The sequence below is a fragment of the Coturnix japonica genome, chromosome Z (assembly GCF_054131305.1).
Source record: "Coturnix japonica strain WE chromosome Z, WE-NBRP24, whole genome shotgun sequence".
Taxonomy (NCBI): Eukaryota; Metazoa; Chordata; class Aves; order Galliformes; family Phasianidae; genus Coturnix; species Coturnix japonica.
The window spans coordinates 8,211,563-8,231,789 of record NC_140702.1 but is presented as its reverse complement, the minus strand read 5'-3'; the positions used below and the strand labels follow the sequence as shown (position 1 = coordinate 8,231,789).

Here is a 20,227-nt window from a genome sequence, read left to right as displayed (position 1 = left end):
TCCTTAAAAACTGCAGAAAATGTAATACAAAACTATGTTGATCATTCTACAGGTGACACTTTCCAGAATTTCCAGATCCTTAGAATTAAGAGAAAGTGAAATTGTAAGGTCCTAAACTGCTCTGTAAACACTGTAAACATTTCATGAGGACATGACATTAAACAGACTCAACACTTCTTAAAAAGCAAACAAAAATTTAAAATAAATAAATAAATAAAATTAAAAATAATAATAATAACAAAGAAAATTCAGCAACAATTTATAGGACAAAGTGAAAAAAAGATCAGATTTGACCTTAAGAATCACTATCTCCTGACAAGGAGAAAAGCCCACCTCATGAGTACCTCCTAAAACTGTTCTGACTGGATTCAACCTTTGAAGCCAACAGAAATCAAGCTGTGCAAGGGACAGGCTTGACCCCAAGATTTGCATTTCTCCACAAAGAAGACAGTAAGGTCTGCGAATTACAAACTGAGTGCAAATTACACCCTTCCCTCCCACCCACTGCCATTACAAGCTTTAGGTTGTTCATCAATCCTGTCCTTCCCTGAGGGATGGGCAAACAATGTTTACATTCATTACACTTTCACATCAGAAATTTCACATGGAAATAAGTTGGATGATATTTTTACTGAAGGCACAAGAACAATGCTGAAGAAATAAATACTTGCTCAATACAGATTAGTCAGTTTGTACATTATCAGCAGACTAGTTATTTCAGCACAGGATGCCTAGAAGAAGGTTAAATTAGCCTAAGTGCAGTGAGGACCTATTCTGGAAAATGTAAGTACAAATGCCCTGAAGTTCTACAGTGTGCCTATGTCTTCATCTAAGTAGGCAAGTTACAGAAGCATATTCTTAGAAATTGAAAAGAAACTGCCAGTATGGAACTTTATCTGATCTCTTCATCACTTGTGTGTTCAGTTTGCAGTCAGATTTTTAGGTCCTGCAAGCATTCATCTAATAGTTTATCCTTGTTTTAAAAATATCAGTTTAATTAAAATGAGTATAATTCTTCTCACTTCATTTAAAAAAAAACAATGCACTGAGACATTATGTAAGAGCTACTACTTACTCCACTGCACTGCTGTTTTTCCATCTTTAGTGATGTTCCACTGGAACACAGCATTTACTTTCCTTACCAATTCATGTCCAATCTCTTTGATGCGACGGGCAATTTCTTCAAACACCAGGTCACTCTGCAGCCCTGTAGTCTTAAAAAGAAAAAGAGAGCAGGAAGGATTTAAAAAGGAAAGCTCTTTAAAAAAAAAAAAAAAAAAAAAAATATGACTATTACTTTAAGCATTGTGTCCAGGAGTCTCTATTGTAGAATTATCCAATGCAATCAAAATGTTTTCCACCACAAATAATTACTTCTAGCAATCGCCAGCATAAAAGAGTATACTCGAGCAAAACACACTCATGGACTCTTACTGGAGAATTAGTTCATATCTCGCTTTTACAGGTTTTGTCATTTATCACTACAATTTAAGATATGTTTTACACTTAGGAATTTTTAAACAGCTTGCAAATTGCCCTTTACTCCATTCAGAGGATAACCATTGCCACTTCTTCCACAGTGAATGGAATATTCATTTTCAAAACACAACAAATGTTTTCACCAGTATGTTACCTTAGTACGGCACGATAGATTATCAGAGACTGCAATATGAACACAGTCAGAACCCAGTGCAGTCACAATACGTTGACCATTTCAGAGTGGGATCAGCTACATTCACATTTTTAACTTTTCCAAACATGTGATGTTGTGCAAGCCTTTCATTGTTTTACCTCAACTAATATTTGTACTTGATAAAAAGCTCTACTTTAAGAAGCTCCCCTGAGAAATATTTTTATCCAAAGAGAAGTGAAGAAAAAAGTTATCCTAGCTTTATTTTTTTCTGCTGTACCTACCCATATACTGCATATAAGGATGCAGTACTGCTTATGCTGCCTCTCTCTTCATCACCACAATTATGACTAAGAAACATTTTACATCATCCAATATGATTTCTGATGACATTTCAATTTGACAATCACTCAGGTGAGTTTCCCCTGCATGACTCAATCAGAAAACTCCTGCCCAAGTAACTTAATTTCTCAAAGTTAGCTTGAAGAAAAAAAAACCTGTGCTGTCCATGTTTCACTGACATGTTCTAATCCTTCAATGTTTGAACCTCAAATGTAGATTTGACAACAGTTCAGAATATCAAAGGACTGCACACAACCAGTGTAAAGACACAGGTTACAAGAATGTATCACAAGCTTTAGATGAATGTTTCTATCTCGATATTTCATAAACGTCAATGCACTGAAGACTCATTCTTGGCACACAAAAATCAATGGAACAAAAATCAGGGTTTATTAAGGCAAGGTATTGTCTACCCAGTTCTCCAAAGACCACACTAACTACCCAGAAAGACATCAGTACACGCAATTTTGTCTTTTGTGGCAAGTTCAGTATCCTGGGTATATAACAATACCCATTCAAGTCTGAGCTATCTCTCTCTCTATCCCTCTCTTTCCTTTTCAGAGAGAAAACATGCTGTGAATTACATAGTGTGTGTTAGGTCATATTCACAAACAGCATTCAGAGCCTACTTTCAAAAAGATAATTCAATGATAAAATTGTTCTTTCTGTGAGGACGCTATTTCATTTTCACTTGCTCTTTTCTTTTAGTGCTTTCCTGTCACTCTCCCCATAACTCTACAAACATAGGGAAAGAAAAGTCACTAATTTTTAAAGCTTATAATGAGTTCAGTATCTATCATCTGCAAAAGAAAATCAACATGCTCGTTTTACAGGTACTTCCCTAACGTGTGACCCTGCATGCTGCATCTCTCTCTTTTTCTGTAACACGCAGAGGAATGCTTCTACTAACAGCTCAAATGGTATAAAGAACTTCAAACTCCACTAGGTATTCTGTGGATTCTCTCAGCATGTTTCCTTCAAAATAGATCCACAAGCCCTACACAATAACCACAGCATGTGCTCACTTCTCTGAAGTCTTATTCACATGAAATCTTTGTGGATAAGACTGGCAAGTGATTCTATTATTGTTCTCCTGCTCCTCCCAACAATACAGCCCCATTATGCTCCTTTATAAGTCAACACTTCTTTTGCTTACAGGCTTCAGGGAAGAAGGCTTATCCAAGGTTATATCCACATAGCCCCCTGCAATAGCAATGTCTCCAGTCTCTTTGACCTGTGAAAGTGAAAGAAATTACATTGAAGACATAGTGCATGAGAAATAAATAAATAAATAAATAAATAAATAAATAAATAGATAAATAAACAAAAACAGCATAAGCTTTCATTTACATTTTAAGCCCAGAGGTTAAGAAAACAGAAAAATAAATAAATAAATAAAGGTTTCAGTGAGAAGAAAAACAAAAAGTCTAGCTTTAAAGCCAATTAGTTTTATACCATTTGCAAACAGTTCTGCAAATGAAACAATTAACTGATTCCTGACAACTTAAATCAAAAGCTAATGATAGTTTTCTATTTACAAAGTGATCAAAAAAACCATTATGTAACTGAAAAATTATCATCTCTGACACAAATAACTGTTAATATTACTTCCTAAATAGCTCTGAGAAAAATACATTGCTCCAGGATGATTTTAGTGAGGTAGCTCCCAGTATCTTTAGGCATCTTACACTAGAAACAATTTTTTAAACACCTTTAGATCAGAAAGATTGCAAGAAGAAAGAGGGCGGAAAAAATACCTGAATTCTTTTCTGTTTTATTTTTTGAAATAGTTATGCATCAGATATGAAACTGAGTTTCATTTCGGCATTGTTTCTTTAATGAGGACTGACACACAAACCGTACTGACTTCCTGACAGTGAAAAAAAGGCAGCAGCAAAATGATTCACTGACAGTACATACAGAGTTATACGATAAATTGAAAAGTCCAGGCAAAACCATAGTCTAGATGATTTCACAGGTGAATTTAAGATAGAAAGAATGCACACTAAAGATTATTCAAGTCATTCCTAACATCTTGCCACCACCATCACTGCAACTGCAGGCAGTGCTGAAAATGAATTTAAAGTACTGCATCACAATTAAATGTGTGTTTTCAGTTTGATTTATCTTGAGTGTACTTACATGTACACAGATGATACGACTTGATTTTAGACTACTCTGAATTACAAAAAGTAATAATTGCTTTGAACAAGCAACTGTTGAAGCAACATGTTTTCTGTAATCATGGTAAACACTAATACTCTGCCTTTAAACTATGTTATGTTATTCCACACTGCAGCTTACTAAAAAAATAATTGGTATCAACATCCCCCAGAACTCTGTATATAACGCTAACGCTAAACCAAGCACAACAGAAAATCCAGCCTTTGAACACAATGAAGGATCACATTCTATATACAAGCTTTCAAAGGGCTGGAAAGTATACCATGAACAATGTTAGTTTAGACTGTACACACAAACCTCAAAAAGATCTAGAAGTCCTCACAGGGCTGAGCAACACTAACTTTTAAAGATTGGTACACATCTCCATGTCTGTAGTACTGTAGCTGTGAAGTAGCTCCAGAGCTCATTTGAGGCATTAAACTGTCTTGTTGATTGACTACTAGTAGCCTGACATAGTTTGTTTCTAGCATCCTTAACACTGTCCATATCAAGAGATTACACAGCTACCAACACTTACCAGGTCTGCAAACAAAATTTACCTTCACTAGTCAACATGTATTCTGCAAATCTGTGTTCTGCAGGACACATTATCTATCCCGTGTCCTTATAATGATCCTCTTCCTTTGATTTTTTCCTGCCCAATCCTTACCTGCTTCTATCACTGCTGCTGTACACACTGATTAACAGTTTGGCTGCAGATTTATAGAGACATGGGTAGCAAAACTTTGGCCACACAAAACAATGTACACTATATCTGTGCAAGCTAATGCATGCTGACAAATAACAGCAGCAATTCATGATTTAACAGAAATACCAGTGGCACAGGACTCTACAACAGAAACAATGAGAATTTACTTTTCACCTCCACACACAGTATTTTTGCTGACACTGAAATTTTCCACCACTACAGGGTACTCACATAAAATGCTAACACCAAATCCAAAGAAATCTGAGTAATACAAAAAGTCAATTTATAGAAGAGTAAGATCTGTTTCATTGCAGTTATTATGTCTGACTGCTATGAAACTTCAATTGCCAAGTAAGCTCTTCTGCACAGATGCAGATAAAGTTTAACTCAATTTAATTGCACTTTTTTGAAGTTCACCTTCATTTGCTGACTGCCAGGAGTTCATTTCAGCAAGCTAAACAAACGTTCAAGAAAAAGACACATGAACATGGCTAAGATTTTCTGCAAAATGCAAAGGATACTGACTTAAGAATGAGCGTGTTTTTTGCTTTTTCCATAGCGGACAAAGCAGAAAACAATGAAATAAGTCCTAGTACTAGTTAAAACAGGGAGCATATAAGTTCTTCTAACAATGTTTTTGTTATCTTACTGTAATGTTTGTGAAACACTAAGACAGAATATTTAATTCCTTTCACTTCATTTCTTCCCTGAATCTTCTTCAATGGTGCATTCAGTGAGCTACATCAACCACTTACTGTCATAACAACAAACTTTTACACAAGCCACACTTTTTCATTCAAGTCAGCAACAGTGGTTGCATTCTCACCTTGGTCTGAAAATGAATTCTATTTCCTTCCTTCCACATTTCTGTTTGTAAAGTCTGCCCTGGGAAGACTGGTTTTGCAAAGCGAACCTGAAAATAAATAAACAAATAAAAGATCAGAGAAAATGAAGTAAATTTTTGTCAAATCTGTCCCTTAGAGGTTAAAAGAAAAATAGGTTCTACTAAACTGAAAAAAAAAAAAAAAAGAAAAAAGAAAAAAAAAAATCAAAAGGCTATGCAAAGCATATAAATATTTAAGGAAACATAGTAGACAGAGGCATAAAAATGCATACAACAGTAAGAGCAATTGCTGCAGTCATGACGATGAAAATCCTATTTGCACCCTAAAGAATTCTCTTGGCACTGAAATCAGAATGTTAAGAAAATTAATGTTTAAGAAGAAACTTACAGACCTTGATTGCCTTGAATCTGGTTACATCATTGTTTGCAAACTCCTTTAAGACGTTTCTAGCAGCAAACCCAAAGGTGCACAGTCCGTGAAGTATCGGCTTCTGAAATCCTATTTCAAAAATTAACGTTTTAGTGATTGTAATATTAGGAGTATGCATGTCTTTACTAAAAGTATTTCTGTTTTAGCTGGAGTATTTTATTCCAGTAATAATTATTATCTTACTGAAAAAACATCTGTACCTACTGATATTAGTACCTCAAGGCAAAGGAATGTGTTCACTGAGAACTGAAACTTCAACACTGAATATGCCATGTAAAACTCATAAACAGAATGAGCTGCTGTCTGAACTGGTGATAAAATGAAAATAAGATTATTTGTGTTATTATGTGCAAAAGGCACACCTGAAACATCATTACAAGGACGTCTGCACATTAACAGTAAGGGGTACAGTAATAACTGAAAGGTGGTGACACACACACACAAAATGCTTCATATTTTGAATTCCTTTTAATAGTTGCCAAACATCTTCATATTTAGAACACAATTCAGTAACAGCTTTAGCTTGTTAAGAATGGAAAAAAAAACAACACTCAAAAGGATTCAGGCATTCAGAACAAAATGAACAAATCAAAAGTTACAATGTTTTGTTCACATTCACATTTTGCTCAGGCTTCCTTGAAGCACTGACCTTTACAGCAAAAGCTGGGCCATGGAAGAGGATAAACTTTATTTAGTAATTAATCTTTTTCCAGTCCTACCAAGTCTGACAAAATAAGCCTTTAAAAATCAGTCTGACATGTGCTAAAGCACAATGATTGAGTTTTAAAAATACAGCTTGCACTGAGTACATTCTGATCCCTTAGTAGGTTGCTCTGACCTCACTGGGCATATGAACAATAATTGATCATGCTTGTAACAGCACATGGATCTGGATCTGAGTCAGGTCTGTCCAGCCTTGGCTCTGAAAATAGACGCTTTGCCTGGAACTCATCTGCCACTCTCAACTGTCAGAATCTGTTTTTCCTGAGCTCTATGAACAACTCCTCACAGCATCTACACATCATGAAAAGTTGTCTCAAGGGACAACAACTAGGAGAAAAACAAAGAAAAAAAGAGATAATAAATAATAATGTGTGTGTGTGCGTATAAATGGAGATGGGAGGGGGGGGGGGGAGGTGGGGAGGCTGTCGGGTAAGGGTTGGGGACGGGAGAAAGACTGGCCTGGGGAGAATCAGAAGGGATAAAAGACACCACTTTCAAGACTGAGACAAAAAGGCCACTAGCACTTGATGCAGTGAGAGACAGGAAGTCTAAGACAGAGCCTAAAGGAAGAATAAGTCTACCAGGAGTCAGAATGACAAATAGAGATTAAGACTGGTTAGGTTAGTAAGAGACATGACAGAAGTAAAAAAAATACACACTCAAAGAAAAACCCCTAAGGTGACTAAGTGACTTTCTACCTAGACTAAGATGAAAGGAACATAAAGGCTGTTTTCACATTTTAATATCTTAGAAGTATTTACATGCTATAAGAATAAAACCACAAAGATATCAACATGTTTTCTTCCAATATCTTCTCTGAAACATTATCTATCTGCAAGAAGGCTTAACAGTAATCTTGGAAACACCTCAATGCATTAAGCTTTATGCTTCCTTCTAGTGCGCACAGATAAGAGGTAGTCAATTTAAAAGACAGGAGTTTAAATGCATCTTAAGAAAAAAGTTTCATTATAACTAGAATAGAACTGAAAGATCTCCTCAGTAATTTTCTTTTTCTTTTAAACATCAATATAGTATAGATATTTGAGTAGGAAACTGACACAGTTGTAAAATCCAGCACTGTTTGTAAGTATTCAGACAGATTCACATACAGATTAAATTTTGTTTTTCACTGTAAGTACCAGTGCTCTCAGTATGTTGAAGAATTTTACTCCTTCTGGAAGGACTTCTTTAATGCAGCATTTTATCAATGGCCAGCCTACCTAATTACCGAGAGGTCTAGGTATACAACCTTACAAGGAAAACCTGCTATCCATTCTATCCTGCCCTTATGTCAATTACTGGAGTTGAGAAGACTACTCAAAAGCAGAAAATGCTACACCAACGCTAACACAATCTCAAAATCACTTAGATGGAAAGAATGATCTATCAAACAGTTTACATAATTTCCTCCAAAGCTTTTGATAGTTAATTGAATTATTTCTGCTTGTAAAAACAGAGATTGAACAGATGGGAAGGTGGAAACGCACAAACTCCAGCAGGAAAATAGGACAAAAGATGGGCTCCCACTGTAGATAAGAATCTGAGCATTATTCTAAGCATTCCCAGCTACATGAAGCAATGCTTCTAAGTGAGGCATCACACAAAACTTTGAAGACATCTAAAGGTGACTGTAAGGACAACTATGAAAAAGCACTGCTTTTCCTAGCCTCTTAGATACTTTATTGATAAAATGAAGAAAATAGAACATTTGCATCATCCTTTATCCACATACAAATACAAATCCCTCAACTCACCTCCCAGTGCAGCAAAAGTTGGGTCTAGATGCAAAGGATTCCAATCCCCACTAAGTCGATACAAGGCAGCCTTCAGAAGCAAAGAAAAATGGGAGGTTAGCTGGGCTTGTAGAAACCAGCAAAATTACTTAAAACCATAGATTATCAAACTACTCTAAATTTAGTTTACTAGCTCTTAGATAATAAACTCTACAATCAACCAAATAAAAGTTATGTTTTTGTATAGACAGGCAGCCAATGTCCAGAATAAACTAACAAAATGTGAGGTGCCTTGGTACATGATAAAATAATGAACTGTGGTAGAAACATATGCTGGTAACAAGCAGATCCAGATTAAATAAAACTTTACAGCAAGGAAGTAATAAATTTCATAGAATTTATCAATAGGTTCATTTGTTTGAAGTGAAATTTTAAAGAGTCTTCTTGCATGACAGACTCATTTGCTTAAAAAAAACAACATACAAAAACTTTCAAAGTAAACAAGAAAAAATTCTACCATGCTCCTTCAATATGTGTTGCATCTTACAGAGGTCAGAAACATCCCGTGCTTTTTAAGAGTAACAAGAGTAACTGTGACAGTGTCCTCTCAGCAAATTCCAGCAGGGCTGATCTCAATAATAAACAAACAAAAGCCCCCAAAGTGACAGGCCAGGTTTTCTAGATGACTTTTACTTCACGTTAAATATTTTCCTTCACTAGATAAGAAATACAAATATATTGTATGTACTATGAATGTGAATAAACCCTGAGAAATGTTAAGTACCTTTCGGTGTGGTGACACTACAGCTAGCAACCTACAAGCCCAATCCAATCAAGCTGAAAGAAGGAATTTATTGTCAATGGATCTGATGTCACAGATGACATTCCAGAGGGGGTCTCCAGGGAGTGTGCTGTGAAATACACAGTGCTGGTTGAGGGGCCAACAGGGAAGCACAGGATAAAATGGAGATTAATGTAAATATTTTCATTGCCACAGAGAAGGCAGATGGAATGAACAGTGAGAAGACACAATTGGGAAGGGGCTAATTAACACTATCTGTGGAAAGCATCTCCTCCCTTCACGCAGCACTACAATTATAAAATTGTGTTGAAAGGGATCTGAAAGACATCTAGTTACAAACCCCCTACAATGGGCAGGAACACCTTCCACTAGGTTAGGCTGCCCAAAGTAACATCCAGCCTGGCCTTGAATGGCTCCAGGAATGGAGCATCCAGTTTCCCTGGGCAAATTTTTTCTGGCGTCTCACCCCTCTCTGAGTTAAGAATTTATTCCTAATGTCTAATCTAAATTTAATCTCTCTCCCACACCAACACTGGTGGTTCACACAGCCCCATCTCTAAAGGTCCCTCTGCCAAGGTCCCTCTGGATGACATCCCTTCTCTCCAGCATGTTAACTGCATCACAGAGCTTACCAGCATTCTGTCTTATCCCAGTTCTCACAGAAAATGAAGGAAAACAAAGGGAACTAAGTGTGGCACTGTACTCCCCACTCGTGCACACAGAAACAGCATTGGTTTAGAGAACACATCCTGCTCCTCTGATTTGATGCATCTTCACTTGTCCTCACTCTTCTGCTGAGAAGCAGTTCAATTTTGTTTTCACTGTCAAAAACTAGAGTGAATAGCAGCTCTGAGGTACCATTAACTTCTTTGCTAAGACCTATCTATGGTCTTTGTGACACACAAATATTGAAGTTAGTTTTGGTGGGAAGCAGAACCTTGGTTTCATTAAAAAAAAAACCATACAGGATATCAGTTTTAATGCTGTCAACACAATTAAACAAAGTAGACTATCATCCTTCATGAAGTTCTTTCAAGGGAATAAAAAATGTAAAAATCACCACTCTTTAGGAGCACAAAATTAAAGATGTGAATAGCACAAAATTATTACATTAAAGTAAATAAAATGTTGTCAAAAGACTTTTTTAAAAACGTTTTCCACAAAAGGAGCCATTGCAATTAATACTAATTGATACTAAATAACAGTTATAGTAGCGGAGAATTCTATTTACATAAGAGACCAAATTTCAAGTTAAATCTATATGCAGCTGCTTCTTACTGAACTTGTAAAATACACCACTCATTTACTTAGGGTGATGATAAGCAGTGCTTGGGAGACAATACTTATACAAAATGCCTTTCAAAATAACTATGGTGAAAAATATCACTTCACTAACAAAATAAATGTAATGTCTAGGAAATAATTTGGTTCAGAGAATTAAATGCAATCAGTGTATTTTACTAAAAACCTGGCACACTAATATAGAAAATACTTGGGCTTTTCTATCTTTGACAGCTGGAAGTGGCCCTGGTCACTGTCAGGAAACACCTTGCTTGGAACAAGTAACACAGTTACAGAGCAGACTATTCAAATACAGCGCAGTCACCTTAGGTCTGCCAACAAACTTTTTTCATTTACTGCATTCTTCAGCATTACTTAATTATATAAAATTATATGAAGTACACATCACACTGGAACAGAATTGTTGTAAAGCCTTGTTGGCCCTATTTTCTATACTCCTACAGCAACATTTCCTGAAATCTTAAGCGATAGAACAAAAGAAAACAGAGCAATGCATTCTTGAAGGATGACAAGAGCCAATTGATGCGAGGCATTAGATTGAAGTCAGTCATAATATGGTTAGATTGTTCTCCAATTAATAACACAAACTGTCAAGTCTAATTTCCTAACAATTTAGGAGTTCTGCCAGACCACAAAAGAAAAGGCGATATTCAAAGTGTCTGTGCCAACATTTCAGTCTTGCCTGTGGACTGCAATAAAGGTCAGTGGTAAAGCTAACAAAAAATGAAGCCAACTCTCCATATATTTTGCCTTCTAACTTGTCAGAAAGAGCTCTGCCTGACAGCTTACGCTTTCAAGTACTTTTGTTTATATGTATGTTTGTTTATGTGCACGTGTGTAAACTTTACTGAACAACTTTTTAAAGCAACTATCTCAGCCAACTTATTAAAGCTAAGCTATCTCAGAAAGAAGAATAACAGCCACAAATCTCATCTACATTTCAACAAGCTCTAACTTACATGGATAACAATGAATGCTTCCAGGTAGATTGTCAGTGCTGATGCTCAAAGGGATCAAAATAACTCACTATACAAGCAACTACACTTCAACTTCTTGAGATCTCTACTTGCTGTAATTTCTTTTTAACTATCTCTTTAAGCCTAAGCACAGATATTGAGAAGGAGCAACGAGTAAAGAACAACACACAGAAAAGTTAAAGTGTTTTTTCCTTCCAGTAACCATTTTTCTCGCCAAAGTAGGTCTGTGCATAAAATGTAACAGAAACTATTAGTTGTTCATAATGGCTTCCAATGCTTGAATATGTTTTGCAGAAACCTGGTTCATATACAGTTCTATTTAATAACAAAACTAACTAAGAAAAACAATTGAAGTTTCCTAGACTGTTTTCAGCTCGCAATTAAGTTTTCTTTGGACAACATAAGCTCAGCAATTCTCTAGCACAGGCTTCGAAGAATGCAGCAGGCACCATAATATGTAATAAACTCCAAATACAACCATTCACTATCTACACAATCATGAAACCTCTAGACCGATTAAGATAACATTTACTTTGCTATGGCTTCACATTCCTCTGTTCTGCATGTATCATCCTTAGTTGATGAGCACATTTCGTCAGACATGCTCTCAGTATCTGTGAACCTACTGCAGAACTTTGTTCTTTTCATTATGAAACAAATTATTTATGCTACAAATAGCAAAAAATTACCTGAGGCTCTCAGGAGGCTCTCTGGCACTATATTCTGAAGTTAATTTAAATTTACATGTTTTCAGGCAGTGCTGTGCCACAATCTTTACAGAGCAGGACATAAAGAAACATTTGTCCTGTAACCACATTTTCCCCATCTGCATGAACATGTTTTCATCATAATCTCTCTCAAAGGAGTGTGCTGCATTCATTCAAAAAACAACCTTAATTCAAAACAGTCCCATCCCTCTGTTTTTCTTTTCTCTCTCTCTCTCTCTCTTTTTTTTTTTATTCTAAGCTGTTAAAAATAAGAATAAAATCTCTCCAGAGAAATAGGTAAAAGCTGGAAATAACTAATGTCTGTGCACGCTGTCACAATGAGAAAATTACATATTCTGCCTACATCTGTGTTTTCTAATACTAGGCTTAAAACGAAAACAGATATGAAATGTGTTGTATAAATGATTATTTTCCAGGTGAGTATTTTGGTAGGTGAGTACCAACCAAAAAAAAAAACCAAAGTAAAACTCTTATACTGAAAGAAATATAAGTAAATATGTTTATATACATATATATATACACACACATGGAAAAATTAATATACATGTATACACACAGCCTTATAAACATTTGCCAAACAATGCATAATGCAATTTCTTACCACCTACTGAGTGATGCCTAGCCTGTCCTTGTGCATTGCTTCCTCCCCTTGCCAACTCTCTGCAGTTTTACAGTTTTATCACCTGTCATAAAGTAAGGAACATCTCCTCAGCCTGTTTAGGTCAGCTGTCCTCATTCTGTCCCCTCTCAGCATCTTGTGCCCACCCTACTGGCAGGACAGCATGAGAAGCAAAGAAACAGAAACACCCCTGGCTCTGTGCAGTACTGCTCAGCAGCAACCGAAACATCAGAGCATTATCAACCCTGTTCTTCACCTAAAGCCAAATTGCAGCATCATATCAGACAACATGAAGAAAATCAGCTCTGTCTCAGCTGAAACCAGGACAGAGGGGAGACACCTGAAGTCATATTCACAGGTGATGACAACACTACCCGAAATACCACAGGTACCAATTCTATTTCTTTGAGAAGAAAAGCTTCTGCATTTCAGAAAAAGACTAACGGGAACAATTTATTCACATCCTGTTAGTCAATATTTGATCCATAGGTGGCTTTATGCAGTTTGTGTGCTTTAAATACAATCAGATTAGTTCAAGTGTGGATTTACTGAATCTTTCTGAAAATTCCTGAATAAATACAAAATCATTACATTTCCTAAAGCTGGTTTTTCTATGCTGCTTTGTATCACTGTCTTGAAGAGCACCACACACCGTACATCACTTCTTTAAACACACTCTGTAGAATTAAAGTGCCTTGTGCATTTATAAACATCTTCAACTTACAGAAAGAAAACGGAAAGACAGCAGAAAAAGTCAGAACTGTCAGCAGCACAAACCAATTCTGGATCTCCAGTGTAACATTTGATTAAAAACTGCATCATGAAACACAAAATTCACAGGCAAGGAATTTCAAAAAGTCTTGAAAGCAGATCTACCCAAAAGGATGGCTAATTTTTTTTAGCCCCATACCAGAAGTGTCGCATGCCTGACACAGCTACGTTGCATGGAGCAGTAGTACCAGGAGTATAATTTGTGTGACAAGCCACATGATGCTGTTTTTTGCAGAGGCATGTTGGGGGCGCAGTTGCCTCTACATACAGTTTGTTCCAAAATAACAGGAGATCGAAGACACTTCAGAATCCATCTGAACAGTTTTGTCTGCCTCTTTGCCTTGCCTGTTTCTCATCAGTTTAAGTAGCAACAAATACTCAAGATTCAAAATTGAAAATGGGAGAATGCTCCAGTGAAATACAGGGTACTGACACAAGAGAAGGTAATTTTTCAATTGACAAGCATTCCTTAAATACTAGACATTTTACCAAACTAACTTGACATTAACAAAAATCCGTAAGTTCTCCAAGCTTCTTACAGCTTCCATTTTTCTTATCAACAAAGTGCAAAGGAACACAGAATAGTGTAACCAAAACTGCTTCTTGGAAAACCTAACTTTATGGTATACTGAGTACTTACTGTAGCAATACTGCATATGCTGAATATTCATTTTGATATCAGAAGTTAGATAACAGTTCTAACTAGCAGTTAAATAACAGAAGAAACTGATTGCACTGAACAATATTAGAATACTGTAGATTTTTTTCCCAAACAAGCAAACAAAAGAAAAACTGAAAGCTCCAAACTCAAGACCTTATACCTTTTTCTTTCCTCAAAAGTGGCCTGCATCACTTGGACACCAGGAACTTCAAATACACTACAGCTTATTTTGTGTTTGTCATCACAAAATGAATTCACAGGATCATGGCCTGAGTTGAAAGGACCACAATGATCATTTAGTTTCAACCCCCCTGCTATGTGCCGGGTCACCAACCACTAAAGAATTCCAAAGAAACCAACGCATTTGGAAAGTTGACGATAACTCTCTGGAGATGCAAGTGTCTAAGATTTAAGTGCATCTAAACTGCATGAGGAATCATTTACCAAAATTTATTTGGGTTAGAAGCATAAGTCTCTGGTTTGGAAGCTGGCAAAAAAAGAGTAGTTTGGTGATACTGAAGATCTGGAACTGTGTTATACTTTCCCTAATTGGTTGAAACTGTATGAATCATTTCTTGTTAAATGGCTAATAGTTAAGCATTCTATAGACTTTGTGTTCTTCTGTCAAAAGCTCTATTTTTACTCAAAAGATTTATGGAAGTATGCCCAGTAAAGCATGGCTCTGGTTACAGAAAACAAGTTAGAAAATTCCACAGCACAAACGTATCTCTGCAACATGGGACAAACGTCACTCGTTTTTTACAGAGAAAACATTTTATGTACTTCAGCAGGATAAAATTTTTAATCCTTAAACAGCTTTAGAAGCCCAGATACTTAACTACTTTTCATCTTCCAGGAGCTTACAATGTGGTACTACAGGTCACACATTCAAAAGCACCAGCTGATCTTTAAATAACTTCTGCAGATCAGGCTCAAATTTTTTGCAGGGTAAAGACTTATTATAGTACCTTACTATACTATCAAATTAGTGTTTGCTACCACTAACCAAAGGGATCAGTTTGCTCTGATCAGTACTTATGTCAGTAACCACTGACAAAAGAAACAATCATATTTCAAGGAACTGTATGTGGCTGTACCCTCCATTGTGCAACATACACAGCGAAGGGCTAAAAACAGCTGTTGTGCCTATGTTCCCAGTATGTTCTTCCCTACAAAGCACTTTTCCTGTCTATAAACATTAAAAAGTACCCTTCCTCTCACACTCCAACTTTACGCAGGGTTTTCAGCAGCCTTCTTGTATCCACAGAGCGCACATACAGCTGTAACGTGCAGTGCACAGTGAAGCTAGGGAAATGCCAACACACAGGTAACAGCAAGCAGTTAATTTAAAATTAAATGTAGTTTCTACAACAACCAGAGTCATTGAATTCAATGAAAGAAAGGAGTCACTGTAAATGTTTTTAAAAGATGTTTGATGATCCAGGTATCTGGAAGTTTACTATATGATGGGACTGTGAGAAGTGAAAGGGGACAAAACTCTATTTTTCTTAAGTTAAATGTGGTGACACAAAAACAGCCTGCTGAATGTCATAACAATCTTTGGAAACTAATACAGCTCATGTTAACAAACAGACTCTGTCTCCTCAATCTCTTAAACTGTTTTGATGACTGAAAGGCAATGGTAATTTTTGCCAACACCTTAGGCATTTAAACACAAAGAAGAAATAAATTCCATTTATACCATAACAGAAATGTTAATGTAATTTGCATGCCAGTTTCTATTTAGAAGAAGGATTTTAGGCAGTTACATATCATTCCACAGACACAGGAATGTAAAATTTTGATAATGTTTCCTCAAGTTGTCCAACACTTAAAATCCAGTACTTTTCCCCCATATAGTTCCTGCAATCTGCATATTCTCCATCCTACACGCTGGTATCATGACTTGAACATAGGTACTACTGAATAATTTGACAGATAAGCCTTCTATAATGTTGAAAATCCAGTGCCTTTGGCCCTGCAAGATCTAATATGAGATGAATTATCACTGTATACTTACCTGTCAGAGCAGATAATGAAAAAAACAGTGTGTTGGCTATTCTGAGCTACCTCCTTTATTGCTGACAACCTATTTTGCAGTAGCAAAGTTTCAAAATTCCTACATCATAGAATGCACAGTGCAACAATTCTAAACAGATTCTAGCTTGAAATTAAGGCTCAGAAACTAAACTAGGAATGAGGGGTCACAAACGCCTTCTGAAAGTTGATGAATCTGGAATTAATCCTGAAACTATCACAAAGAGAAGAATCTGAACCTGGTTTTCAGCATTGGAACAAAATGCCTTAACAACTCGGCCATTAAAATTGCTGTGTCTTACTTTATCTCTAATAAAGTGTCAGTTGCTAGACAGCATCATTTCTCCACCTCTCCAGAGTAAAATATTTTCTCATTTTCCCCTTTCTCTTGATGTGCTTACGTGCTTTTGATAAAGTCTAATCAGAACTGGATGTCTGTGTCCTTTAGAGTGACACTGTGTCTTTTGCGATGCAGCAAGTAAATATGTGACAGAAACAGGAATGCTGACCTAATGTCTGTCTTGTTTAAGTGACAGGAGTAACTAGGACTTCAAGAACATAAATCAGCTGAATGAGACTTCAGTTGAATTACTGTGTACATAACTAGAGCCGAGCAGGCATCATGGTTACCACAGCTCAGCTGATGACCAAAAGGTATAGCCTCCTGTCAGGACTGAATAGCTTTTAAAACACAAACATCCTTTTTTTTTTTTCCCCTACAACACGGGTTCACTATGTTAATTTACTCTATGTAGAATTTTGTAATAAAAAGCATAATAAAAGTGTCACCATCTTGTGAAAAAAACGTTTTACAACACTGAATACACTATTCTTTCTTAATGTAGCAAAAAGTTTACCTTCAAATTATACATGGAGTACAAGGATATACAAATACCGGAGGTATAACAGAAAACTGGAGCTATTAGTATTGTGCAAGACTAGTTTCTCCAAGTAAAATAAACATTTTGAAGCATGTACCACTCTACCTGATCAGCTGTTGTGACATCAGAAAGTACAGCATCTGGAGGTCTCTTGGGTGGATTGACTGTTACCTAAAGCAAAAGTTGTCAGATCAATATTTCATCACAAGAAGTCTTTTAGCAGAATTACAGTTAAAAATGTGGAGACAAAATAGCATTTACAAAGCTGTTAGGGTTTCTCCCAACCTTTCTTCAAGGACAACAAGGAGGAAAATATTAACATTAGAAAAATAAGTTTAAAAACCAGCCTTTGCAATGACAGTGAACATAAGGCACCAGATTTGCCTAATTAACGCTAAGCCAATCAATTATTACAATCAGTATTACATTGTCTCCAAACTATTCAAAAAGATCAAACAAAAATTACATTAAAAACGAGCTGTCTCATGCAACAGGAGTATTTTGGAATGTAGATATGAAAGCGAAGCTTTTAAAATTATATCCAATACAAAAAATTGACTCCCTCGCTTACAAACTACGTTGCTTTCAGTCTTTCAGTAGCTATTTCCTTCTGTCTTTACAAATACATGCTGGACATGAAACCACACAGCATTCTAAGCAATAGAATACTGCATACTGGTATAGAGTTACAAAAATTCTCTATGACTGATACAGGTTTATGTAAAAAATATTAAAAAAAAAAAACCAAAAAAACCAAAAAAACCAACCAAACAAAAAAACCCAAAAATTAAAAAAAGAAAAACAAACAAACAAACAAACAAAGAACATTTGCTACTGTACTACAAATGTACAAAAAAGGTGTGAATCAGTGAAAATGCTGAGCTTACAATAGCCCATGTTGAACTGACTTATTACTGTAGCGCCTCAAGGCTCTAATTCACAGTAACAACATGCTGTCAGAGCTGGCACTACCCTTCCACATAGCAATAAAGGAAAGAGAAGTTATACATCAGAAATCCGAGCAGTTACTGCATGCATTTGGACATGCACACTGTGTGTTCATGTGACATTCATCACTTGCTAACTCTCCCCCAGAATGCAGGAGGATCACAACAGCAGAAGTGAGAAATAAAAATGTTTCTGTGCTCTTAGGTTTTCCAAAACTCTCTCATATGGACACAGATTTATGAAGAGCTACACCTAGAGTTTTCTTGAAGATACTGCAAGTTGAGACCCAATACTCAGCATTTTAGCAAGCTTTTTTCCAAAGCCATGTATTGAAGCATTAAAATGTGATCAACTACTAGCACAAACTTAACATATGAAAAAAATATATACTAAACGAAACATAAGCACCCTCTGTATATATAAACATAATATTGCCACTAGAGATCAGTTATTTTCAAATGTAAACAGCCCCCTCAACTACCTTGCCCCTCCCAAATAAAATAAAAAGAATTTCTGAAGTGGAGGAAAATAATACACTGCAGTGGTAAACTGATGAAACATGGCACTATGGATTCCAAATCGATGTTATAAACTTGAGACAGAAATTGAAGTGGGGTCAGTACAGCAAAATTGGTACAGGGTTAAAATCACACACAGAAAAAAGATTGTTATGTATCTAGATGGCATAATCCCTACAGCTCAGCAGCAGGCCTCCAGGCAAAGTCTCAACTTCCTTCTTGTCACTGACATCGCTGCTCATGCTAAAACAAGAACAGCCAAAAAATTATGATCTTAAGTTATGCGTGAGAGGTAAAACTCCGAAATTCTACTTTTACAAATAAAAGACACTTTACTGCTCTTGTTCAGATCTCAGAGGTTTTAAAAAGTTGCTGAGATCAAAAGTAAATTGAGAAGACTATCGAGGCTAACTTTTGTGACGAAACATACATTTTTTTCTCAGTCTGTTTACTGAGTGTCATTGACAGTAATTAAATATGAGGGCTGCTCTGATTGTAATGTCTCCTATTTTATTATGTCAGCCCTCAACATTAGAGGTGGATGTTGATGGTACTGCAGTAGAGGTTGAATCAATATTCTGTGCTGTTATTCCTGTGTGCCAGATGGCAGCAGAAGGGCAGTTGGATAGAATGGATAGTTGGATCAAATCTAGATACTTCAGGTTACAGCCTGCTAGACTGCCAACTTCAATAGATCCTCTTCTAAAAGACCTAATATGAATCCATTTGAGGAGCCTCCTGTCCATGTTATAAATTTCATATTAATTTCAGTTTCATTGAAAGACATTATTTTCTAATGCCAAGCCCATAAGTGACTGCAAGTTATTATAAATACTGTCAACATGAAATGGTATCCTTATTAATTACACAACAAAATGTTCGTGTAATACTTGCTATTAACATACCATAGAATTAGTTAGACACAGAGAAGCAAACAGCCCCTCACAAATTTAGAGCAGCACAGAATATGGAAATACCAGTTCCCAAAACTTCTATTTTTGCTTTTTCATTTACTTACTACTACAGCAATGCAACTTACTTCTGATTCTAAAAAATTTACATTTTAAATTTAAAAAAAAGAGAATTGCCGTCCTGTACTCACTTAATACATTTTGTATTTGTAATTTCAAATATTTTATTGTAGGAATATCTAACCAGTACCATACTGAGGTTCACTTTGCTCTCTAATTGTAAGAATATATGCATTGACTGTCCAGGTTCTGAACAGTACCTTTTTCACAGGTTCTTACTGCCTTCGTTTCACTGTGAGGGTGGTTTAACACTAGGACAGGCTTCCCAGAGGGGCAGCTGGTGCCTCATGCCTGCCAGTGTTCAAGAGGTATTTGAATAATGTGTTGAATAATACACTTCAACTTAGTTAGGCCTGCAGAGCTCAAGCAGCGGGATGT

The 20,227-nt window shown here is 36.2% G+C and overlaps 1 protein-coding gene across 2 annotated transcripts in view; it reads right to left on the bottom strand.

Moving 5' to 3' along the window:
- HSD17B4 (hydroxysteroid 17-beta dehydrogenase 4) overlaps window positions 1–20,227 on the bottom strand; it is a 51,674-nt gene that overhangs the window by 8,789 nt on the left and 22,658 nt on the right. For both annotated transcript variants that reach the window (XM_015849993.3, XM_015849994.3), the window contains exons 17-22: window positions 17,458–17,523; window positions 8,596–8,665; window positions 6,081–6,187; window positions 5,671–5,757; window positions 3,129–3,206; window positions 1,076–1,214 (exon numbers count right to left, since the gene is read on the bottom strand). In XM_015849993.3, coding sequence (XP_015705479.1) covers window positions 1,076–1,214; window positions 3,129–3,206; window positions 5,671–5,757; window positions 6,081–6,187; window positions 8,596–8,665; window positions 17,458–17,523 — 547 coding nt within the window. The remainder of the gene's footprint in view (window positions 1–1,075; window positions 1,215–3,128; window positions 3,207–5,670; window positions 5,758–6,080; window positions 6,188–8,595; window positions 8,666–17,457; window positions 17,524–20,227) is intronic.